The sequence below is a fragment of the Rhinoraja longicauda genome, chromosome 10, assembly GCF_053455715.1.
Source record: "Rhinoraja longicauda isolate Sanriku21f chromosome 10, sRhiLon1.1, whole genome shotgun sequence".
Taxonomy (NCBI): Eukaryota; Metazoa; Chordata; class Chondrichthyes; order Rajiformes; family Arhynchobatidae; genus Rhinoraja; species Rhinoraja longicauda.
The window spans coordinates 41,826,666-41,853,723 of NC_135962.1; the positions used below are offsets into that span (position 1 = coordinate 41,826,666).

General features: G+C 41.1%; 1 protein-coding gene across 1 annotated transcript in view; it reads left to right on the forward strand.

Moving 5' to 3' along the window:
* Positions 1 to 27,058, forward strand: part of lrrc9 (leucine rich repeat containing 9) — a 106,390-nt gene that overhangs the window by 23,265 nt on the left and 56,067 nt on the right. The window contains exons 11-15 of the mRNA XM_078407194.1: positions 5,682 to 5,861; positions 6,878 to 6,995; positions 8,784 to 8,916; positions 16,490 to 16,630; positions 24,829 to 24,953. Coding sequence (XP_078263320.1) covers positions 5,682 to 5,861; positions 6,878 to 6,995; positions 8,784 to 8,916; positions 16,490 to 16,630; positions 24,829 to 24,953 — 697 coding nt within the window. The remainder of the gene's footprint in view (positions 1 to 5,681; positions 5,862 to 6,877; positions 6,996 to 8,783; positions 8,917 to 16,489; positions 16,631 to 24,828; positions 24,954 to 27,058) is intronic.

Here is a 27,058-nt window from a genome sequence, read left to right on the forward strand (position 1 = left end):
CCCAATCTTCCAATCTACCTTTTTGTGGCCTTTGCACTATTTTTTATCTGCACTTTCTCTGTAGCTGTAGTACTCTGTTTTCTTTCTCTTTTGCACTTGCTAATGTACTGCTGTATGGTATGACTTGCCTGGATAGCACCCAAAACAATATTTTTTTACCGTGATCTTGGTACACCTGACAATAATAAACCAATACCAATTCAAAAAGCTATAACCTTTTAGCATTGTGCATTTCATTTCTCACAAAGAAAAAGAAAGGTATAGAAATGTCCTGAAACATTTAGTAGATCTGGTAAGTTTGTGGAGAGAGAAACAGAGTGAACGTTTTAAGTCAATGACCCTTCATCAGAGCCAGATAAGTGGAAAAACAAACATATTTTAAGTTGCAGGAAACACTAGAAAACAGAGGGTATAGATCAATGTTGTCAGGGTAACCATTGCTTTAAATACTGACAGTTAATGACAGAAGAGGGAACAAGATCAAGGGGAAGAAACCAGAATTAAAATATCCAGAAAACAAAGGTTGATACTGAAATTGTTGAATTCAATAGTCATGAGGACAGCAGTGTACCAAGGCAGAAAATGAGGTGCAGTTCCTCTACATTACAATGGGCATTATTGAAACTGTGCAGGTGGCTAAAAGCAGTTTAGAATGCAAGACAGAATTTAAATAATATGCGATTGGAAGCTGAGGGTCAATTTTGGACACTGAACAGAACTGCTCAGTCTACCTTTGACTTCTTTCCAAAGTAAAGGAGACCACAAGCTGAGCACCAGATGCTGTGCCCTAGATTGGAAGAAGTTGCAAGTGAATTGCTGCTTCACCTTGTAAGCCTGCCTTCCACAGTTGAATGGGAAATGGTGTGAGGAAGAGAATAGCTGGTTGAAGAGCAAGCAAGACGTTCCAGAGAGAATAGTCCATTCTGAATGCTGAAAGAGAAGTGAAAGATAAGATGTGTCTGATGGTCCGGTGGACCGTCCGGCGCGTCCTGCAACCACAACAACCTGACCGCGGGAGAAGACGGCAGGGGAAGGGAAAAGACATTGTGGCCTTCCATCACAGTGAGGAGAGGACTGGAGGAGACTCACTGTGATGGATGTTTCTTTTTTTGTGTGTTTTTGGGGTTGTGTAATTTGCCTATTTTAATGCTTTATTGTGTAATCTGCCTATTTTAATGCTTTTATTGTTGGACTGTGGGTGACTGAATTTCGTCCAAAAAAATCGTTTTTTTGGATGACAAATAAAGCTATCTTGAATCTCTTGGTGGAATCCCATTGAATGTGGGAGAAGCTATGCAGGCTGATCCATTGAATATAGAGACTGGTGTGGAACACAGTGATGACAAGGGAACCCGATCCATGTCCTGACTGGGATGGGAGAGGTGAGAGAAGGAATGCAAAAAATAAAGTAATCGATTAAGGGCCCTGTCATCATGACAGAGGGGAAGAAATGCATAAGAAAAATAAAGACATCAAAAGGCAATGTTGCAAAAAGTCATGTTCACAATAGATATGATAGAGAAATTGGTACAATGGAGTCTGATACGTTCTACTCAGTATCATTCTCAAAAGCACACATTAAGTTGGAGTCCAGAACACGACACGTCTGGACACAAGATCGCCATTTTAACTCTGTGTATTTTCGCAATGCGCAGGCACAGCTTTACCATATTGTTGCATGTATCCATCCAATGCAATACATCACATATCTCCCCCCTTAGAATTGTGATACTTTTCTTCCATCTAAAGCATACTAATACGTATAAAACAATCCAATATCATAATGATCTTTATATCCATTGTGTTTCCAAAGTATTTTTCTATAACAAAACCCAATTTAAGTAAGCCCAAAAACATGCATCATTTTGTATCCAATTAAATCCCAAATCAAAGTTTACATATCCAATTCTTATTTTGAATGTGAATATCATCTTCAATGTAATTCTATCAACCAAATAACCTAACCAACCCAAAATGCCGAATAAGAGTATTCATGCTACAATCCTTTCCATTAATGATAACCAAATTTTCATTGCATTTACATTGTCCATATAACCGAGTCCGTATAAGTCAAGTCCATTGTCAAAATCGTCCATTTTCAGAATCCGTAGTAATCCGGTCGCTTTCTATTTCGCTTTGGGTGCTGCTTACGCCCTGAATTGCTTTCTTTGTTGCGCTCTGATGTCGCGTCCTCGACGGTGTCATCGTGGTTGCTTTCGTCAAAGTTTTCATGTGCAACGCTTCTTTCATTGAGGTCTTCATCGCGCACCGTGGGCGTACCCATGTCGAAATCTATCGAATCTCCCGTTTCGTTGGTTGTGGGGGAGTCAATTTTGCGTTTCAGAATCTGGTCTGCATGACATTTCCAGATTTCTACACCGTTGACGCGAACCTCGACCTGGTAAGAGACAGGACCTAGCTTCTTTGCGATGCGTCCTGGTACCCATTTCTTCCCCCTCGCGTAGTTGCGCACTAGCACGCTCTCTCCCTGCTCAAATTCTCGTGCTGGGCGCGAATCGTGGTGCAACTTTTGCGAGAATTGTTTGTCCCCAATGGTCGCTCTTTCATCTGGCATCACGATCAGTGTTATTCATACTGCGTGAAGCATAGCCTATTGGCATTTCCATGCCATCTTCCATGACGAGTGACAGCAATGGCCCTACTCCGTAAGGGCTGGCGTCGCAGGAGAGAACGAGCGGCTTGATGCTGTCGTAGTGCGTCAGAACTTTGGACGATTTCAGGCCTTGCTTAGCTTGTGCGAATGCCTTCCGCTGAGCTGGTCCCCAGCTGGTGCCATCGAACCGTTTTGCGCAGCAGTTGATGAAGCAGTTCAAGCATGGTTGAGAGATTAGGCAGAAATTTGCCATAATAGTTTAGCATCCCAAGGAACGCCTTCAGTTCTCTGACGTTCTTCGGTTCAGCCAGCTCGTCGATGGCTTTGACTCATTCATCTGCTGGCTCCAGCCCTTCAGCGCTCACCTTAAGGCCCAGGTATTGGACTTCATTGACGAGAAAGACGCATTTTTCCCGTTTCAGTCGTTGGCCTGTATCTTGGAGCCTGCGGACGACTTGTTCGAGGTTGTCGAGGTGTTCTTCCTCGGAACTACCTGTGATGAGCAGATCGTCCAGATACACCGCAACTCCAGAAATCCCCGCCAGAAGATTGTCCATCATTCGCTGAAATACAGCCAGTGCTGTTGAAATGCCAAACGGCATTCTGGTGTTTTGGAACAAACCGCGATGGGTATTTATCGTCACCAGTTCACGGGATCTGGACGACAATACCAACTGCTGGTAAGCATGCGACAGGTCAAGTTTGGTGAACTGCTTCCTCTTCACCAGCTTTGTAAACAACTCATCAATCCGAGGTAACGGATACGTATCAGATCGAGCTGCCTTGTCAATGGAGACAATCGGTGCTGCCCATTTCGAGTGTTGAACGGGTTCTATGATTTTCTCTTCCTATAGGCGATCTAATTTGCGATCAACGCGACCGCGACGGGTCAGTAGTACTGGTCAAGCCTTGATGAATTTCGGTGGGAGGCCGGGTCAATGTCGATGTCGATGTCGACTTCGACACCCTTGAGCGTCCCGAGTTCCGCTTTGAAGAGGTCACCGTATTTGGAGAGGAGGCTCTGCAGGTGGTCGTTCACATTGACCTGGTTCACTTCCTGCCAGATGAGTCGCAGAACTTTCACCCAATCACGGGCAATTAGGCTTGGCCCCGCCCCCCTTCGCTACCAGCAGCTTGAACGTCGTTATTTGCTGGTTGTGAGAGATGGGCACCGAACATTCTCCCAACAATTCCACTTTCTCTCCAGTGTAAGTACGGAGAACCGCGGTGCTATCACGAAGGCGTAACCTTTCACCTTTCCGCCACTGGTCCTTCCACGTGTCTTCACTGATATGCGTAACTCCAGCTCTGGTGTCGATTTGCATGGGGATAGTCTTTCCCCCCACACACATATCCACAGTGAAAGGAGTAACTTTCTTCTTCTCACTTTTAGTATGATAAAGACCATACACATCACTTTCCTCGGTCAGTTGGTGGCTTTTTGCCGTTTTTCCGGCTGACTGCTTTTTCTGCTGTTTTTCCCTTCCACTCTGAGCATTTCTCCCACTCGACTTGCACACCCGTGAGAAATGCCCATTTTTCCCGCAGTTGAAACAATCCACCTGTTTCGCTGGACAGTCGTTCGGGTCAGCGTGGGGAGAGCCACCACAGCGATAAAACGAAGATCCTCTTACGGTTCCCCGCTTGGGCTGACCACTGTGAGGCCCCCTTGATTTCACGATTTTGTTTATCGCTTGGCTTGGCTTTTGTTTCCCGTCACGTAGATCAGCCGTGTTGAGGTCTGCCGTCTCCATAGCGGTGGCGATACCGAGTGCCTTGTCGAAATCCAGTGTGGCTTCCAACAATAATCGACGCTGAATGCGGTCATCATCAATCCCACACACCAAACGATCACGTAACATTTCATTGAGATTCAAACCATAAGCACAATGTTCAGCGAGGTGATGTAACTCGGCCACATAATCAGCAACTGACTCACCCGGTTGACGATGACGAGAGTTGAATTTGTAACGCTGGACGATGACTGACGGTTTCGGGACTTTGTGATTCGTGACTGTTGACACAATCTCAGAATATTCGACTTGCCCAGGTTTCTGTGGAGCAAGTAGACTCGAGATGAGTCTGTACGTTGGTCCACCACACACGGAAAGCAAGATGGCCCTCTTCTTTCCCGCATCTGTAATGTCGTTGGCTAGGAAGTAATATTCAATGCACTCGGCGTACTGCACCCAGTCGCCATGTGCAACATCAAATTCCCCTATTGAGCCAAAAGTAGACATGGTAGCCACAACAGCAAGTCACCAGGCGAAACTTCAAAACAAGTTCATCCTCGTCGCCAATTAATGATACATTCTACTTCGTATCATTCTCAAAAGCATGCTTTAAGTTGGAGACCAGAACATGACACATCTGGACACAAGATCGCCATTTTAACTCTGTATTTTCGCAATGCGCAGGCGCAGCTTTACCATATTGTTGCATGTATCCATCCAATGCAATACATCACAGATTCCTTGCAGGAAGCAGAGTGGGATGCAATATAGTCGAGGTAGCTGCAGGAGTATATGGGCTTATAATGGATATTGATTACCAACTATCCCCTGAGATGGAATTGGAGATGTATAAAGTATAAGAGTAGCTGAGAACTTCCAATCGAGTGTCACTTTAATACTTTGCTCCAATCTGACACTGACCTAGGCTTCCAACACCGTTTTAACTTATATTTGAGAAAAAACAGCTTATCTTTTGTCCAGGAACATCGCAGTCTTTGAGATTCAATATTCAAATAAACAATTTCAGGTGATCAACCTTTATTCGGAGCAGGGTTTGTGATGTAAACGTGCACATATATATTTGGTGCAGGGTTATTCAGGCATGATGCTTATTATTATTAGCGAAAAGTAGAATTCCACTTTTTCTGGTTTAAAGAAAAATATATTTACCAATACTTAAAAATTAGATGTAAAATTTTACTGTATACCATAGTTTAGGGTTGCATAGTTTAAAAAGTATTTACAATACTTTTACTTGCATGAGGAAACTTCCGATCTATAATTCATTCAAGAAATTTAGATATAAATGAATATATTATACCTTCCTATGACAGGTTCACTTCTTGCTATGATGTAATCTTATCACGATTCTGTGCATGGGATTTCAAAAGACTTGGAGTAACAGGGTTAAAAATTAATCGTATAATCAGAGTTCACAATCGAATTCTAAGGCTGAAATATGAGGAAAAGATCCATTCCATTTTGAACAAAGAAGGATCATCATATAAACCAGAGTGAGTTACTTGAATTTTATGTTCTTTTCTGAATCCTTTTTACTTTAAACGTACACAGTTGGTTTTGAGAAGTCCTTTTACTTTCGAACGGTGCAACAAATTGCAATATAAGAGTTTAAACCAACAAAACTTTGAACTACGAGATGTCTTGGTTGCACGAGCAACTTATGGCTTTTGTTTGTTTTGCACTATATTGATTTTTAAAAATGTATTAACATTTTTTGTGATTTGTTTATTGAGTACTACAAACCTGTTGTGCTGGTGCAAGTAAGAAGTAATTCATTCCTTTCGGTACATATGACAATTAAACACTGTTGACTCTTGACTGAAAGAAGGAAATTACATGTACATAGTAAATTTCGTGCTCCCAGTTCTCTTCAATATTTCCACAGATAATCAAATAATTTTGTAACATGGACAAACAAGACTGCACACTACGCATTTTGATCAACAAATAATAATCATAACTTAAATGTCTACCTCTGCCTATTTTACCATTTTTCTTACAATGCAATTAAAAGTTGATGCCCTAATTTCGTAGAATTATGATACCAAATATTTCTTAAGAACATAACAAGTAACATTCTTTTCATGGAATAGGATCTTCTTTCTCCACACCTCCAATCTTCTCTGATGGTAAACTGCTGGTATGGTATCTTACCTACTTCTCTCTGCCACATTCTAGTTCTGAATCACTTTTTCTTTTGTAATCCCTTTTCCTCTTTTACATTGTTAATTCATTGTAGGAAGTCTTTAGATATGAATTGTGAAAATGGTAACTGTTGGAGAGGAAGAGAGCTTCACATGGAATTTTTTTAAATACCTACCATGTTTTTGACTTCCAGGCAGCAGCTGATATCATTAAAGCATTGTTAAAATACTAGCTCAGTGATTGTCAGGTAATAGTGTAACAATGTTTGGCATAGGTTCTCTTGGTGTTAATCATGTCTAGTGCAGAATTATTGTGTTTATTTCAGTTAAATCATATTGCCCTGTCCATTTCTGTCCTTATTTAGAAACTACAAAAAGATGCTGGAATACCTGTTTTATATATTTGATCCAGAAATATCCAGTAGAAAGAATGAAATCCTATGTATTCTTGAAGATGGCTTCAAAAAAGCAGAAACATATAAGGTATGTAACATTTCAGTAAATTAAACTCAAACATGAACTATTCCACCTTGAATACATCTCTCTCTGCAGATGCTGCCTGATCTGCTGAGTATCTTCAGCTAATTTTATCAATACATTCACAGCTGCATTATATGCCAATAGATAATGTAGTCCAAGAGAGCTGGGTGTACATCATTCTTTCTCTGCTAAAAATAGTGAATGAACCGAAGGTCTCATGATAATTGCTTGATGTAAAGTCCCTTTGAGTGCATGCATGTTTCTTGTCGGGCATCACCTATTAATGTGGAGATATAAACAGTTAGAGAAGATATTACTCTCAGCCGCTGTGTAATCATGCATAATACATCAAGCCTGGCATCTTAGCAGTGGTCATGATATCACCATTTTCAGGCGGGAAATGGGACCCATAATATACCAAAGACCATGTGATTAGATCAAAGTCTTTGCTCACAGCTTTGCACCATAAGCACATATGGGCAATGTTCAGGCAACATTGGGCAATGTCATGCTGTCATACAAAATTTGATAGAACTGATCAATGGAATGTTCAAAAGAAAAGTTTTCACTGCAATGACTACTTTGGAGGGTCTCTGTAATACTTGACAGATGAATTTAAGATCTCACAATCTTAAGGGTTCATGTCTTAATCCTAATGTTGTGATGAGCAGGCCCAGTTCCCCATTAATTAACTATGACCTTAGAACTAACAGTCCCACCTCTATCACAGTGCCAAAACAAAAGTAACATAAACATTATAATCCAAATTTATAAATCTAAATATTTATCATTTTATTCTCATGCCCAAAAATCAGATAATTTCACCCTTCAATGTACTCAAGAATTGATAATCCGTAGCCCTAACTAGCATTAACAGCCGTGTATAAAGAAATTTGTTATCATCTCTGATCGAAACATTTAAGGCCTTATCCTGTGACTGTGCCTCCTAGCAACACACACAGTGGAGGAAAGTTTTATCGCATCTACTCTATAAAGTCAATATCTCAAATAAATAATTTCTTATTTCTTTAAATTCTACTAAGTACAAGGTGATCTGCCCGTAACAAGGTGTTCATTGTTCTCTGTGACTTGCCTATGATGAAATTTGTTTGCTTTATGACGTCTTGGATATATTTTCAATATCTGATCTCGGACTTTAAACATGAAGATCCTTTAAGTACAAGTACTAATTGCTGTCCAAAGACATCCCAGAGAGTGATTTATTTAAATTAAATTAAATCACTGTCAGATCCTGTTGCAGAATCTGTTGTTGGACTATTATTTACATATGAATCTGGGTTATTGCCTTGAGTGATACAATTTTTAACCATCTATAAATTGTGATTGAAAATATCCAATAACACAGTAGATCATTGGCAAAAATATATCATTGATTTTTAAGTATGATATTTGATGATTCATCTACTTTCCCAGGTTAAAATGCCATTGAGAAAGTGAGATTTTAAGTTTCCCTCAAATACCCATTGAATTTTCAGATTGTGGTACTGTTTTGCAACTTGTGCTTTATACATTGCCATTAGCATCCTTAATTATTTTGAGTCTTCAGGAGCTATTACCAATTTTAGAGATGTAATTCGTCTGTTGTTATGAGATTTGTTTCTGTGCAAATATATATTTTTTAACTTATTGATAATTTTACTCTTTTTTGAAACGTGTATAAATGTTATACAGTTGCCTCTCAATAATAGGTCATCATTCATGATAAAAGGAACTATGAATGTTCCACATAATAAATTTAATTAGTGAATATAGCTTTGTATATCTTCACAGTTTCTAGGACGCGATGAGGCAGTTCCTCTCTGCAACAGTATCAGCTTGTGTGAACAACCCAGAATAGAATACCTGCAGCAACAAGCAAATACCTGGAATACAAATTTTCCTGATCCGGTACCTTTCAGATATGGTAAAAGAGACGAGTGTAATAGCATTTTGGTTTTTTTTCTTCCTGTACTTCGAAGTACTGCTTTCATAAAAATAATTTGTAAAATTATTTAAATAGGGTCTACTAATGTTGAATCATAGAATGGTGCAGCCCAATTGGAGATCATTCAGCCTATGGTGCTTGTATCAATTCCCATGTTTTCCCCATGTTCTTGCTATTTTTTATCCATTTACTTTTTAGGAACTGAGTTTAATTCCACTTATTTCATCACAAATGTTTTCTTCCTCATGTCACACTTGACAATCATGTAAATCAATATTTTAGTTTTTGAGCTTTTGAAAACAATTTTTCTTAAATTTTCCTAAATTCCTGATATTTTTAAACATTCTACAAATTCCCCCTTAGTCATCTTTGCTCTGAGGCGAACACTTTTGTGCCTTCTGTCTCTCCCTAAGACAGTATCATTTCATCTCTGGAAGCAATCTCCTAAGTGTGTTCCACACCCTCTGCAATACATTCACTTTCTTCTTTATATGTAGTGACGAGATATCACTACATGTATCTCACAAATGTTGAACACTACTGTTTCTGGCACTTACAAAGATATTTGTACAAAGATCCTTAAACCTCTAATTTTAAATGGTGTACAAGTAAATTAAAATATATATTTCTGTTATCTTAGGATTTAGTAACTTGTAACAGAGCAGTTTTCTTTTCTTCTGTGGAGAAATTCATTTACTCAATTTTGAGAGATTTAAGTAACCTAATGTCATAGCTGACATCCAAGAATCCCTTCTATTTCTTTTCACTGTCCTATTCAAGCTGAGCCCCATATACTCCTATTGTGAATTTAACTACGATCTAATGTATCCCAACATCTGGTCATCCTTCCTTAACTCCAGTCTGTCTCAGACTGATTATTTATTAAATCCCAGATTGGGACTTGTGCACAACTGGTGATAATGCGAGCTGACATCTGATGGTAACTGACTGGACCACTCTTCCTTGAAGTGCAGTGCCTTTGTGACTGAGAGGTAGTACTTTTTAAGATAGAAACCCATTGGTCATTTGCCTTTGATTTAACATTGTTGCACATTTTCTCTTTTTCCTGGAGTGAACAAACAGAACTTTAGCTCTCTCTTCCTCTCCCGACTGGGATCTGTTTTGAAACACAATTTCAAAAGTAAAATTGGGAGGACTGTTATAATGGGATTTCAGATGAATGAGGTTCACTCGAAGTGTATGGAGAGTCAGTTTCACTGGAATTACAAACTCACATTTTAAATGGGAACATACAAACTTAAGGACTTCACCTGCATCTCGCAGACAAAACCAGCTAACTGCATATTGACATGAAATGCCACATGCATATGAACCAGTCCTTCAGACAGACAATGGGTTCCAATTATATTTCTTAATGTTAGTCAAAGAGCTCTGCTAATGCATTTTTCACTAAACAATTTCTTACTGCTTGTATTTCAAAGTATTTGAATATAGAACCAGTCATTTGTTCTATTTGTAACTGTATTGCAAATATTTTAAGCTTGTATATAGTTTTAAATTGCAGAGGGTCAAAAAAAAGACATGGTTAAATTTGGAAAATCCATATCTTTTACGGTGTCTCTACTAAGGTCTGGGATATTTACAGGATTCTTGGTTCTCTCCTGGCACATTTGGATTGTTTCTGAACTTGTAAATGCAGGGAAAGTGTTTCCAATGTTTGTGTAGCCTGGAACCAGGATTCATGGTCTCAGAATAATGATCACTTAACTGAAGAGCAGTTTCTTCACATAGAGTGTAGTGACTCATTGGACTTCTCTACTTGTGAGCATCATGGAGGCTCGGTCACTGAGTTCATTCAAGACAGAAAAAGATAGATGTCTGGATATTAAAGGAATATATGGATGTAGTAATAGTCCAGGAAAGTCACACTAAGGTAAAAAAATCAGCCATGATCTTAACCGATGGCAGAGCACTAATTTCTAATATTCTTAAGTAGGCCACAAATTGTCTCTGCATGATAGTTAAGGGCCTGTCCCACTTTGGCGATTTTAAGGCGACTAGGCTGTCGCCGACAGTTCGCCAGGGTGTCGGTGGCATGATCGTGAGAGTCTTCAAAGAATCGTAGTGGATCTCGGCGCGTCGCTGAGAAATCAACCGGTTTGAAATTTCTAGGCGACAGCTGGCTTGTCGCCAGGTATCGTTGTTTATTGCGGGCGCTGTCGCATGCTGTCCCCAGGTTTGCTAGGTTATCTTAGATGCATTTAGAAGCACGTAATATTAAATTAAGTAAAGTCATTTGAAGATACCATTAAATACTTGTGTTTAACCAATTTATTTACCGTCAGGACATTTGACAGGTAGATTGGAGGCGACAGTTTGATGGTGAGGTAAGCGTGGGAATTTTCGCAATGTTTATGGCCATCAGCGATTACATTTAAAGTAGGCTCCCAACCCAGAAATGCAACCCAGAAACCAGATTATGCATCTCCCTTATATATTCAAAGAATTCCCACACACTACACAAAAATCTATTTAACCACGTTTAAAATTAAATTTCTTAATACTATTATTAGTAAACTGGAAGTCAATCCAGTTTATGCCTTGTTACCATGAATCTTGGTTTTCAAGTAACCCGGGCAAGATGTTATATTTCAAAACGCTCAAGTAATTACAGACTTATCAGTGATTTCAGCGAAAATTAGGACGCCGGAGATGCATTGATAAGCGTGGGAATTTTGCAATGTTTCCGAAGACGGTGTAATCTTGACCTGACTCAGCATTGTCGTGGTTATTGTCGTAGGGTAAAAGAAAATTTTGGCGATCTGCTACGACTTTGACAGTCCTAGGCAGTCGCCTAAAAAAATCGCCTAAGTGGGACAGGCCCTTTAGCAACTCTTTCTGAGGTAGGCGGACACTTCCTTGCTTTTCACTACTTGGTTTTGCATTACCGCAACATTTTGTATTCCGAATACATATCTGCATGCTTGATTGAAAATAAAATATACCTTGTCTCAAAGAAGGATTAATGAAATTACCTCATAGATATGTTAAATAAATAGAAACAGCCTCTTCCTTAAAATGAATATAATCCTATTTTGGAGTCGGCTGTATTTGGTATGTTGTGAACAAAATGGATGCAGGTCCTGAAGTGACCAGTTCACCAGTTGCAGGTGAAAAAAGCCTCCCAATCTATTTGATTAATTGGATTGAATTGAATACTTTATTGTCGCATGTGACAAGTCACAGTGAAATTCTTTGCTTGCATACCATGCCAAGGTATGCAAATAGTTGCCCATAAGGGGCACTTACAAAGTTGCAAATTCCCCCCCTCCCCCCCCGCGCTAGTTCCCCCTTTGTTCTTCCCCTCCACCCCCCTCCCTTACGCCGGGTCCTTCATTGTCCATTGTTCTTCCCCTCCCTCATGGCGGTTCCTCCACGCCGGATTGTCCATTGTCAATTGTTCTTCGTGGCGGTGCCCCCATGCCAGGTCCCCATTGTCCATTGTTCGACCACCCCCCCTTACGGATCCCCCCATGCTGGGTCCTCCTTTGTTCCTTCCCTCGGCATCGATGTCCTTACTTCCACGTTTCCGTCCTCGTCCATTGGTCGGCGCCATCATCGAAAGCCGCACCAACCTCTCCACTAACGCTGCATGGTCCTCTCCGGATGCCTCCGTGGCCCTGACCCAGGCCACAGCCACATCCACCCAGGGGCCGGCCACGGGCTCAGAGTGCGATTGATTTAAATTTACTACGGTTGCATTTTTGTACTATCATGGTCAAATTATTTAGAATAAGTAATAATTTATTGTATATTTTTATTGCTGTTTGGAACTAATATGCCTGTAAAATGTAGCAAGTAGGAATTTTATTGTGAATATTAAATAAACAAATCTTAGGTGACATATATGACAAATAAATATTCTTGCTGTTGATCTTGAATATCTATATGCACACATGCAATCCAGTTTTTCAGCTTCACTTGGCTGGTACATCACCAACTTTAGGAATGCCTGGTATTGCTCCTGGCATTGCCCTCTCATTGATTCAGGTTTGATCCCCTGGTTTGAAAGTAATGGTAGATGGAAAGTTATGCTGCGTCATATGTTTACATGTAGTGATGGTACACATTTCTGCAGTCATGTTAGTTCACAATGTCTCATGAATGCTCGATTTTGTCCTGCCAGGTTCAGTTGCTCGGAATCTATCCCAGTTAGCACGTTTGTAATATCATACCACATGATGGAGAGTGTTTTGGTGTGAAGACATGTCTATGGCTGCACAGGAACATGTAGTGTAGATAAGCTTTATCACAATGAACTTTTAGATAAGCTTTATCACATGTGAGGGTGCGTCCACTGCTGGTGGATTCTCAGTGAAACAATTCCATTGAATATCAAGGGTAGGTGATTAGACTCTGTTTGTTGCTAATGGTAATTTGCATAAATCAGACTTGCTTAAATCTATTTGTGCCATTAATTCATCTGTTTGCAAATGTTATGTGCACTTCGATATACCCAAGGGTAAAGTACGCAGCTAATGGCAAAACCTTTAACATGTACAGAGGGACCATGAAGTTCAACTCTATAAGTTCCATGGAAGTGGCAGAATGAGTAGATAGAGTGATAAAGAATGCATATGGTATGCTTGCCTTCATCATTGAATATAAAATATAGAAAGTCATGTTGCAGTCTTATAGGTCTTCAGTTATTCCGTATTTGGAGTATTCTGGTAGAGGCTGTGGAGAGGGTGCAAGCTCTAAGGAGGGCTTGGATAAACATGGATTGTGACTCTCTGGAGTGTCGGAGGTTATGGGGAGACCTGATCGAAATATATAAAATTATGAAAGACATAGATAGGGTCAGCACCTTTTTCTCACGGTGGGAATGTCAAAGACGAGAGATCAGAGAGGGAAGTTTAATGAATATGAGTGGAACAAGTTTTTTTCTAAGAGTGGTGGTGGAGGCAGATATAATAGTAATGTTTAAGAGGCCTTTAGATGTATAATGGATATACAGGTAATGGTGGGATATACTGCAGATCACATACGGCCTCGAAAGATTAGTATAACTTGGCATTGTGTTCAGCACAGACATTGTGGCTGAAGGTCCTATTCCTGTGCTGCACTGTTCTTTGTTCTATTTTAATATATTTTCATACTTTGTCTCGATTTGTTGCTTGACTTTGTTTCTACTATTTCACTTACTACTTTTCTAACTTCCAATTCCTGCTTTGTTTCTCTCAATGCTGAGCTCTCCTTTAGGTTTCCACTCCTCTGCCAAGATGGTTTACACCTCCCAACTTCACAACCATCCACCACCCCCATCGCAACTCCCCTGTAATGATATCAGGCCAGTGTCACAGTTCTAATTTATATAGCTTTATACATGTTACAACTGCTCCAGAAATCATTCCAGTGTCTCAGAAATCTAACAACCTTCCTCCTGTATCATTTGTCTGATTCCTTGCTGATTTCAGGGGAGAAAGATAACTTCTTTTCAATTAAAGATTGGAAGATTGATCAAATAATTCCTCAATAATTTGTTGCCTTTCAGTACTCACTCCACTGACAGACATACTCTACTGTTTGATCCACTTCTCATGGCTGGTGCACCTCTTTCTCCTCAGGGATTTGCATTGCTCCCTCGTAGTGTTATATTGTAATGCATACAGCAAGTCAAATTGAACCATGAATCTCCTTCTGAGGCTGTACTGAGGAACCCTTCCAGATCCATCTGGACAGGAAGCATTGACTAAGGGTGATAATATTTCACACAGCGAAAATCCTTGATGGATCTATAGTTCTCATTCTTGAGAGGTTTCTCTAGAAACCATTAATTGGATTGAAATGGAGAAGCTACCAAAGACTGATGCTTCACAACTGATGCCAGGAAACTGAGCACAATAATGCAATTGCCTTGAGTGTTGTTCTTCCATGAGGTTCAGGACTAATGGTGAGCTTGCATGTTCTAAGATCTGATGTGCTCATTGTTTTTGGTTTTTACTTAGAATCTGCATTGACTGACCTATCAACCAGTAATGAACCAGTGCTGTCACCTGTTTACAACTACACAGAACTTGCTTTACTTTTTTCAGGATCCTCTTCTTCTTAAGCCCTTTGTTCCTCTAGGGAGCATAGACCATTGACAATGTCCTCCATCTCACTCGGTTGTTGGCGGTTCTTTTGAGATCTCCCCAGTTGAGCCCACTCCCAGACATTTCTGCCTGGACACCTCTTCAGCTGTTTCTGGGGTGACCTCTTTTCATTTTTCTTTGGGGGTTCCATTTCAGGGCTTGCTGGGTGATGTTTGTGGCAGGTTTTCTGAGGGTGTGTTCAATCCAACTCCATTTTCTCCTTCGAATTTGTAAGTCAATGGGATCCTGGCTTGTTCTTTTCCACAGGTCCACATTGCTTACTTTGTCTCTCCACCAGATGTTTAGTATTCTCCTGAGGCAGGTGTTAATGAATTTTGCAGCCTGTTTGTTGTGTGTTTTGTTGTTTTCTATGTCTCTGATCCATACAGCATCACCTGCTTCACATTTGAGTTAAAGATGCATATTTTGGTATTGATTGAGATGTGTTTTGAGCTCCAGATCGTCCTGAACATGTTAAACACCACCCTAACCTTATGGATTCTGCTTTTTATGTCGGCATCTGCCCCTCCGGTGGTGTCCACAACACTGCCTAGGTATGTGAATGTTTCTACCTCCTCTAGAGCAGTGCTGTGCGTGAGGATAGGGTTGTTGGTTTTGGAGTGGATCTGCATTACCTGTGTCTTTGCTGTATTGGGTGTTAGACCAAGTTTTGCTGCAGCTTGTGAGAGTCTGTCCATCTTCTCCTGCATTTGTATCTGTGTGTGAAAGGAGAGCTATGTCGTCTGCAAAGTCAAGGTCATCTAGCTGCTCCCACATTGTCTACTGAATTCCATTTCTTTTCCCTTCAGTTGCTTCCATCATAATCCAGTCAATTGCCAGGAGGAACAGGAATGGAGACAGTAGATATCCCTGCTTGACACCCGTCTTGACACTAAAGCTCTGGGAGAGCTGGCCTGCATGCATAACTTTGCATGAGGTTCCATCATACAAGTTTTTGATTAAGTTTATGATCTTGGTGGGAATTCCATTGTGGTCCATTAGGCGCCATAGTGTTGTCCTGTCGAAGCTGTCAAACGCTTTCTCAAGGTCGATGAAGTTCATGTACAGGGACGTGTTCCATTCAATAGATTGTTCATTGATGATGCATAGTGTTGCTGTGTGGTCGGTGCATGAGCGATCCTTCCTGAATCCTGCTTGCTGGTCCGTAGCCTCTTGTCCACAGCTTCCTGAACACGGTTGAGGATGACCCGGTTGAGATACCTTGATGACCCGGTTGAGAAAAAAAGAGAGAAGGTTGAGACCTTCTCCCTTTTTTTTCAGGATACCAAATAAATTATATATGGTGTGTGGGAAGAAAATGTAGGGTACCAGCCAGACATTTTCTTTGTTCCATATCACTTATTTTATATCCATACTTTCCATATTAAACTTGATTGAATATAAGCATTCTATTTTGCTTGATATATCATAATTTAATTATACAATTTTGTTTTTAGGTCAGCTGATCATTGCCAAAGTATTCCTTGGTCATAGTGTTCAAGCCTTTGATTCAGAACAGGTTCAACGGTTAAAGTACCCACACGTAAATTCTGTCTACAGACCACAGAAGATAGATACCAGATCTACCCTAGATAAAGGTACAAGGTTTGGAAAAAGTATCCAAATTATTTCTTGCTCTGTGTTCCTGTAATTTGTTCCTGCCAGTTATTTATCCAAGTCTTTTGAATGTTACTGGGGAATTTGCTTCCACCTTGCTTCAGCCTACGGATTCCAAATCACAATTACACACTTTTTAAAAAAACTTGTTATGTTTGGTTAATTATCTTAAATTTGCTTGACCTTTTGACAGAAACAATTCTTCCGAATCAAAACCATTTATCATTTTGGGCATCATCAAATCTCTTTGCCTTCTCTGTGTTAAAGGGATTCTCTATGTGATTGAAGTCCCACATTCCTCCTTACATTCCAGTAAATCTCTTCTGCACCCTCACCAAGGCAAGATATGCTTCATGAAACGTGTTAACCAGAACTATACACAACAGTTGAGTTATTGTAGTTGAAGCCACATCAAATATTTATGACAGATTAATACAATGTAATTGATTAATGCCTCGATTAGTAAAGCAAAGAGTCATATGCAATTCCAGCAATACACTCTAATTATCCTAGCTTTATCCTATAGGCTGGTGAGTCTTACATCAGTGGAAGGGGACTATTGGAGACAATTATTTGAGATTGGATTTACTCCCATTTTGAAGAGAATGCGTTAATTAGGGATAGCCAGCATGGCTTTGTACATGACGGCTCATGTCTCACTAACTTGATCAAGGTTTTTAAGGAGGTGACAAAGATACTCTATGAGGGTAGGGCAGTGGATATTGTACACGTGGATTTTAGTAATGGTTTTGACAAGGTCCCTCATGGTAGGCTGATCCAGAAGATTAAGATTTACGGGATTCACAATGACTTGGTCTAAACTGGCTTATTCGTAGAAGACAAAGTTGTGGTGGATGGTAGATATTCTGGCTGGAGGTCTGTGACCCGTGGATTTCTGCTGGGATCTCTGCTGTTTGTGATATATATAAATGACCTAAACATAAATGTAGATGAGTTGGTGAGTAGTTTTGCTGATGGCACCAAAATTGGAGGATTTGCAGAGAGTGAGTAAGGCTGTCAGAAGATCCAGGGGATAGAGATCAGCTGCAGAGATGGGTGGCAGAAGGGGTTCAACCCGAGCAAGTGCGATGTGTTGAACTTTACGAGATTGAATGTAAGGAGAGAGTATACAGTTAATGGCAAGACGCTTAACACAATTGATATGCAGAGGGAACCTGGAGTCCAAGTTCATAGCTCACTAAAGGTGGCAGCACATGTAGCTTGGTGGTGAAGAAGACATATGGTGGTGAAGAATCTATTGAACATTTTCCAATGTTCAATAGATTCAGGATCGGTTCCTGTGGATTGGAGGGTAGCTAATGTTATCCCATTTTTCAAGAAAGGAGCGAGAGAGAAAACGGGGAATTATAGGCCAGTTAGCCTGACATCAGTGGTGGGGAAGATGCTGAAGTCAATTATTAAAGAAACAATAACGGCGCCTTTGGATAGCAGTAAAACGATTGGTTCAAGTCAGCATGGATTTATCAAGGGGACATCCTGCTTGACTAATCATCTGGAATTTTTTGAGGATGTGACAAGTAAAATTGATGAAGGAGAGCCAGTGGATGTCGTGTATCTAGACTTTCAGAAAGCCTTTGATAAGGTCCCACACGGGAGATTGGTGAGCAAAATTAGAGCACATGGTATAGGGGGTAGGGTATTGACATGGATAGAGAATTGGTTGGCAGACAGGAAGCAAAGAGTAGGAATAAACTGATTCTTTTCAGAATGGCAGGCAGTGGCGAGTGGAGTGCCGTAAGGCTCGGTGCTGGGGCCACAACTATTTACAATATATATTAATGATTTGGATAATGGAATTTGAAGTAACACCAGCAAGTTTGCAGATGACAAAGTTGGGTTGCAGTGTGAACTGCGAAGAGGATGTTTGGAGGTTGCAGGGTGACTTGGACAGGTTGAGTGAGTGGGCAGATGCATAGCAGATGCAGTATAACGTAGATAAATGTGAGGTTATCCACTTTGGCGGCAAAAACAAGGAGGCAGATTATTATCTCAATGGTGTCAGATTAGGTAAAGGGAAAGTGCAACGAGACCTGGATGTCCTTGTACACCAGTCACTGAAAGTAAGCGTGCAGGTACAGCAGGCAGTGAAGAAAGCTAATAGCATGTTGGCCTTCAAAACGAGAGGATTTGAGTATAGGAGCAAAGAGGTCCTTCTGCAGTTGTGTAGGGCCCTGGGGAGACCGCATCTGGAGTATTGTGTGCAATTTTGGTCTCCTAATTTGAGGAAGGACGTCCTTGCTATTGAGGCAGTGCAGTGTAGGTTCACGAGGTTAATCCCTAGGATGGCGGGACTGTTATATGAGGAAAGATTGGAAAGACTGGGTTGTATTCACTGGAGTTTAGAAGGATGAGAGGGGATCCTGTAGAGACATATAAAATTATAAAAGGACTGGACAAACTAGATGCAGGAGAAATGTTCCCAATGTCGGGGGAGTCCAGAACTAGGGGCCACAGTCTAAGAATAAAGGGGAGGCCATTTAAAACTGAGGTGAGAAGAAACTTTTTCACCCAGAAAGTTGTGAATTTGTGGAATTCTCTGCTACAGGAGGCCAATTCACTGGATGAATTTAAAAGAGTGTTAGATAGAGCTCTAGGGGCCAGTGGAATCAGGGGTATGGAGGAAGGCAGGCACAAGTTATTGATTGTGGATGATCAGCCATGATCACAATGATTGGCGGTGCTGGCTCAAAAGGCCAAATGGCCTCCTCTTGATCTCCCGGTGGCTCAGCACTTCAATTCCCCCTCCCATTCCCAATCTGATCTTTTCTGGGCCTCCTCCATTGTCAGAGTGAGGCCCAGCACAAATTGGAGGAACAGCACCTCATATTTCGCTTGGGTAATTTACACCACAACAGCATGAACATTGACTTCACTAACTTCAGATAGCCCATGCTTTCCCTCTCTTTCCCCTCCCTTTTCCCAGTTCTCCCACTAGTCTTATGTCTCCGACTACATTCTTTGTCCCGCTCCCACCCCTGACATCAATCTGAAGAAGGATCTCGACATGAAATGTTACCCATTCCTTCTCTCCAGCGTTACTGCCTGACCCGCTGAGTTACTCCAGCATTTTGTGTCTACCTTCGATTTAAACCAGCATCTACAGTTCTCTCATACACATAAGACATATGGTATGCTTGCCTTCATTGCCAGGGGCATTGAATATAAGAGTTAGGAAGTAATGATGCAGCTCTATAGGACTTTGGTTCAGCTGCATTTGGAGTATTCCATGCAGTTCTGGTCGCACCATTACAGGAAAGATGTAAAAGCTTTGGAGAGGGTGCAGAGGAGGTTTACCAGAATGCTGCTTGGATTGGAGGGTTTCAACCACAGGGAGAGGTTGAATAGAGGCATACATAGGGTAGATAGTCAGAACCTTTTTTCCCAGGGTGGAAATGTCCAACACTAGAGGGTATAGCTGTAAGGTGAAAGGTTAAATGGAGATATGCAGGATGTTTTTTACCCAGAAGGTGATGGGGACCTGGAATGCATTGCCAGAGGTAATGGTGCAGAAAGATACGATAGTGGCGTTTTAAAAGGCTTTGAGATAGGCACATAGAAGTGCAGGGAACAGAGAGATATGGATCATGTATCAGCAGATGAGATCAGTTCAGATAGGCATCATGTTAGGCACAAACAATGTGGGCTGAAGGGCCCGTTGCTGTGTTGTACTGTTCTATGTTTCTGGTGTATACACACTAATTGTCCCTGCTTCTGCATTCATTTAAATCTTTGTCATTTCATATATGCCATGAGTCTGACCATTTGAAAAGTGGTCCTGAATTCTCTACTGACATTTGAGTTTAGTGTAATCTCTGCACACTGAAATGATACACTGAATGATCGATACACAAACTATCCCAACTACTGCAGGAAAAACGAATGGATAAATTTGATGCAGTTTATGTTTGCATCTATCCACTTGGCCCTCAAACTTATATCACTATTTAACACAATCTTGATCTGATTCTAACCTCTTTTTCATATTCCTGCTTCCACCACTCTTTGAGGAAAAGAGTTTCAAAAAGTGCTTCCAATGCAACAGCATCCTCAAATGAGGATGTGTACAATACTCCAAATGTCGTCTCACCATTGCCATATATAAATGAAGCATAAGTAATTTGTAATTTAAAAAAAAGAACAGCAGGTGCTGGAATAACTCAGCGGATCAGGTAGCATTACTGGAGAAAATGGATGGGTGACGTTTTGGGTTAGGACCCTTCTTCAGATTGATTATTATTGGGGGGGGGGAAGAGAAATTGGAAGAAGTGACCTAAAATTAGAGAATTCTGGTTAGCACGCAACAAAAGCTTTTCACTGTACCTCGGTACACGTGACAATCAACTAAACTCAAATTCAACATTTATACCACCGGGTTGTAAACTACCCAAGTGAAATATGAGGTGCAAGTTGAATCAAGAGCTAAAATAGGCATGTCGCAAATGTAATGCTACGGTGGTTATGGAAGATTTCAACATGCAGGTAGACTGGGAAAATCAGGTTGGCACTGGACCCCAGGAAAGGGAGTTTGTGGAGTGCCTCCGAGATGGATTGTTAGAACAGCTTGTATGGGAGCCTACCAGGGAGAAGGCAATTCTGGACTTAGTGTTGTGTAATGAACCTGATTTGATAAGGGAACTCAAGGTAAAAGAGCAATTAGGAGGCAGTGATCATAATATGATAAGTTTTAATCTACAATTCAGAGGGAGAAGGGAAAATCGGAAGTGTCAGTATTACAGTATAGCAAAGGGGATTACAGAGGCATGAGGCAGGAGCTGGCCAGATTTGACTGGAAGAAGACCCTAGCAGGGAAGACGGTGGAACAGCAATGGCAGGTATTCCTGGGAATAATGCAGAAGTTGCAGGATCAATTCATCCCAAAGAGGAGGAAAGATTCTCAGGGGAGTAAGAGGCACCCGTGGCTGACAAGGGAAGTCAAGGACAGCATAAAAATAAAAGAGAAGTATAACATAGCAAAGAAGAGCGGGAAGCCCGAGGATTGGGATTCTTTTAAAGAACAACAGAAGATAACTAAAAAGGCAATACGGGGAGAAAAGATGAGGTACGAGGGTAAGCTGGCCAATAATATAAAGGAGGATAGTAAAAGCTTCGTTAGGTATGTGAAGAGGAAAAAAATAGTTAAGGCAAATGTGGGTTCCTTGAAGACAGAAGCAAGGGAATTTATTACGGGGAACAAGGAAATGGCAGACGAGTTGAACCGGTACTTTGGATCTGTCTTCACTAAGGAAGATACAAACAATCTCCCAGATGTTCTAGTGGCCAGAGATCCTAGGGTGACGGAGGAACTGAAGGAAATTCACATTAGGCAGGAAATGGTGTTGGGTAGACTGATGGGACTGAAGGCTGATAAATCCCCAGGGCCTGATGGTCTGCATCCCAGGGTACTTAAGGAGGTGGCTCTAGAAATCGTGGACGCATTGGTGATCATTTTCCAATGTTCCATAGATTCAGGATCAGTTCCTGTGGATTGGAGCGTAGCTAATGTTATCCCACTTTTTAAGAAAGGAGGGAGAGAGAAAACAGGAAATTATAGACCAGTTAGTCTGACATCAGTGGTGGGGATGACGCTGAAGTCAATTATAAAAGACAAAATTGTGGAGCATTTGGATAGCAGTAACAGGATCGTTCCGAGTCAGCATGGATTTACGAAGGGGAAATCATGCTTGACTAATCTTCTGGAATTTTTTGAGGATGTAACTAGGAAAATGGACAGGGGAGAGCCGGTGGATGTAGTGTATCTTGACTTTCAGAAAGCCTTCGACAAGGTCCCACATAGGAGATTAGTGGACGAAATTAGAGCACATGGTATTGGGGATAGGGTACTGACATGGATAGAAAATTGGTTGGCAGACAGAAAGCAAAGAGTGGGGATAAATGGGTCCCTTTCAGAATGGCAGGCAGTGACTAGTGGGGTACTGCAAGGCTCGGTGCTGGGACTGCAGCTATTTATAATATACATTAATGACTTGGATGAAGGGATTAAAAGTAACATTAGCAAATTTGCAGATGATACAAAGCTGGGTGGTGTGAACTGTGAGGAAGATGTTATGAGGTTGCAGGGTGACAGGTTGTGTGAGTGGGCGGATGCATGGCAGATGAAGTTTAATGTGGATAAGTGTGAGGTTATCCACTTTGGTGGTAAGAATAGGAAGGCAGGTTATTATCTGAATGGTGTCAAGTTAGGAAAAGAGGATGTATAATGAGATTTGGGTGTCCTAGTGCATCAGTCACTGAAAGGAAACATGCAGGTACAGCAGGCAGTGAAGAAAGCCAATGGAATGTTGGCCTTCATAAGAGGAGTTGAGTATAGGAGCAAAGAGGTCCTTCTGCAGTTGTACAGAGCCCTAGTGAGACCGCACTTGTAGTACTGTGTGCAGTTATGGTCTCTAAATTTGAGGAAGGATATTCTTGCTATTGAGGGCGTGCAGCGTAGGTTTACTAGGTTAATTCCCGGAATGGCGGGACTGTCATATGTTGAAAGACTGGAGCAACTAGGCTTGAATACACTGGAATTTAGAAGGATGAGAGGGGATCTTATCGAAACGTATAAGATTATTACGGGGTTGGACACGTTAGAGGCAGGAAACATGTTCCCAATGTAGGGGGAGTCCAGAACCAGGGGGCACAGTTTAAGAATAAGGGGTATGCCATTTAGAATGGAGATGACGAAAAACTTTTTCAGTCAGAGAGTTGTAAATCTGTGGAATTCTCTGCCTCAGAAGGCAGTGGAGGCCAATTCTCTGAATGCTTTCAAGAGAGAGCTAGATAGAGCTTTTAAGGATAGCGGAATCAGGGGGTATGGGGAGAAGGCAGGAACGGGGTACTGATTGAGAATGATCAGCCATGATCACATTGAATGGTGGTGCTGGCTCGAAGGGCCGAATGGTCTACTCCTGCACCTATTGTCTATTGTCTATTGTGCTGCTTCTCCAATTTGTATGTAGCTTCACTCTGGCAATGGAGGATGCCCAGGGCAGAAAGGTCAATATGGGAATGTGAAGGGGTGTTGAAGTGATTAGCAACTGGGAGATCCAGTATGTGTTCAGTGAAATGGTCGCAGAGTCTATGCTTTGTCTCGTCAATGTACAGTAGCCTACGTCAGGAACACCCGATACAGTAGGGGAGGTTAGAGGAGGATTATGTGAACCACTGTCTCACCTGGAAGGACTGCTGAAGTCCCTGGATGGAGTCGAGGGGGGGGGGGGGGAGACAGGTACAAGGACAGGTGCTGCATCTCCTGTGGTTCCAGGAGAAAGTAATTTGGGAGGGTGTCATTTGGATGGGAAAGGATAAGTGAACCAAGGAGTTGCAGAGAGAGCAGTCTCTATGGAAGGGGGAGTGGGATGGAGATGGGAAGATGTGATTAGTGGTGTGATCACGTTGGAGGTGATGGAAATGTTGGAGGATGATGTGTTGTATGAGGAGGCTGGTAGGGTAAAAGGTGATGACCAGGGGAACTCTATCCTTGTTGCGTCTGGAGAGAGATGTTATGGAGACAGTGAGATCAAGAAAGGGGAGAGAGGTGTCAGAGCTGGTCCAGGTGAATTTGATGGCAGGGTGGACATTAGTAGTGAAGTTAATGAGGTCCATGTGTTCTGCACAGGTGCAGGATGCAGTTGGCTATGTAGCAGAGTAAGAGTTGGCAGATAGGACCCCTAATAATAAACCGTAACAATCTGTTGAGTATCCTAATTGCTTCCTTTACTTGCACACAACATTGTGGTGGTTTTGTGGTCATTACTTACCTTAATAGGGTGTCAAAAAACCATATCAAAGGTAATTACAATTACAGATTTTAATTACAATTACATCTCCTGTCTGAAGAAGGGTCTCGACCCGAAACGTCGCCCATTCCTTCTCCTGGGATGCTGCCTGACCTGCTGAGTTACTCCAGCATTTTGTGAATAATTACATCTCCTAGTCACTTCTATTTGCACACTTAAGACAGCCATTATTTTTACAGTGCACATCCATAAATTGCAGTAAATTAGGTCCCTGCCTTTTTTTCACAAAATGCTGGAGGTCCCTGCCTTTTTTTAATCTGTATATTGTGTTTGTAAAGAATTACTATAAAACAATCAAAATTGGCAAATATTTAGTTGTTTTTTTTATTGCTTCTCCTATTTCATGTACCATCAAGGAAACTCAAAATCCTTAAAACTCCATAGCAGCTGTGATTGCAGTCTTCGTCAGTACGAGTGGTTTGTATTTGACCATGACCTTGTTGTGCCTGAATACCTAATCGACTTTGAATACATAACACAGGTATGGATAGAAATGATTTTAAAAAAATACTAGGCAAATTATGGTGCTGTGTTTTAAAGAATATTTTACATTGCTGAAAAAGTAATTATTTTCTGATTTTGAAAAAAAATGATGTAAATAAGGCATGTGACCCTAACTGCCTATAGGATTCCTTGTTAAGGTCATTAATACATCAGAAAAGCAGTGATGACAATTCTGATCCCAGGAAAATACCATTGTATGTTTATGACCAGTCTGACTACAACCATTTGCAATAAAATACTCCTTGTGCTCGATATGCCATTTTTTCCCCCACTATCTACAATTTTGTTAAAAAATCTATTATGTTGTACTTATTGAACATAATCATTATGATACTATTAACATATTCTAGCCTCAAATTTCATTCTCATCAATAGAGAAATTGAAAGCTTTGAGAATATAAGGAACTGATAAATATCTTGTCAGGCCTTCTCAGTTTAAAAAAATGTGACTAGTTTTTGCAGCAATAATTGGCCAAACCCATGCTGGCTGTGGTAGAACTTCTGGTGTTTCACTACAGATCAGAATATGTAATTAACTTCTAAAGAAACATTTCCATCCTGTGGTGTCATTCTACTCCATCACTGGACTCTACATAGAGTCCAACTAGAGCCAGATTGTCATGGGATTCCACTGCAAAGTGCAGGGAAAGCTATTTCTCTGATTTCACGCCAACTGTTCTTGGCATGAGATTGGAATCTGCATTCCTACAAGATAAGAGGATAAAATTGTTGTTATTTCAGTGGTTGAAGTGAACGTATAAAAGCTTTAAATTAGCTTTTCTTTAAACATTAATTTGAAAAACATTTAAGGTTATATTACTAAAACTCTCATCTTGAATATTTGTGTGTTTGATTGTTTATAGGTTTGTGCTTATATTTGTCTTCGAAATACAACCAAAATGGTACACGAGAGCGTGACAATTAGTATCAGGCTAGATTATTCCACTTTGACTGGCATGGATATGCAGGGAAGAATAGTGACAATACAATGCAATACAATATATCTTTATTGTCATTGTACGGGGTACAACGAGATTGGGAATGCACCTCCCATACGATGCAATAAATCAATTAGCTAATCAGTATTAATTTAAACAACCCAATGAAACAAATTAGAACAGTTTTAAAACAGTATAAAGTGCAAGTAGGTCTGTGCCGGTTCACTGTGTGATGTGACCATCCAGCTCAGCAGGACCGGTTCATAGCAGCTATAGCCCTGGGGATGAAGCTGTTCCTGGGTCTGGAGGTGCGGGCGTAGTAGGCCTTGCATCGTCTGCCCGATGGTAGAAGTTCGAACAGACTGTTGCAGCGGTGTGAAGAGTCTTTGTGGATGCTGGTGGCTTTTCTGAGGCATCGAGTGTTGTAGATGCCCTCCAAGGTTGGTAGCTGTGTTCCGATAGTCTTCTGAGCTCGATGGACTACCCGCTGAAGAGCTTTCCTCTCTGCCTCCATGCAGCTGAGATACCACACAGGGATGCCATGTGTTAGGATGCTCTCTATGGTGCAGCGGTAGAAGGTCGTCAGCAGCTGTTGGGGTAGACCAGACTTTTTCTGTGTTCTTAGGTAGAACAGTCGTTGCTGCACCTTCTTGGCCAGCGCAGCAGTGTTAGTGGACTATGTTAGGTCCTCTGAAATGTGAGTGCCCAGAAACTTGAAGCTGGACACTCTCTCCACACTGACCCCATTAATAATGGTATTCCCCATTGTGTGACCTACGGAAGTTGATGATCAGCTCCTTGGTCTTGGTGGTATTTAGGGACAGGTTGTTATCAGAGCACCAGCCCGCCAGGTTCTGCACCTCCGCTCTGTAGTTTGTTTCATCACCGTTGGTGATCAGCCCGATCACCGTTGTGTCGTCTGCAAACTTGACAATGGTGTTGGTGTCGAATGCAGGAACACAGTCGTGTGTGAATAGGGAGTAGAGCATTATTCTATAACTCCAAAATACAGTTATATTAAGACTTATTTAGTCAATAACATTAATTTATCCTCATTTTTGTATGAATTAAATGAATACAAAATAGCTACTAATAGATGAGGCATTTAGTAAAACATTTAACTGTGTGTGTTTAATCAATATTT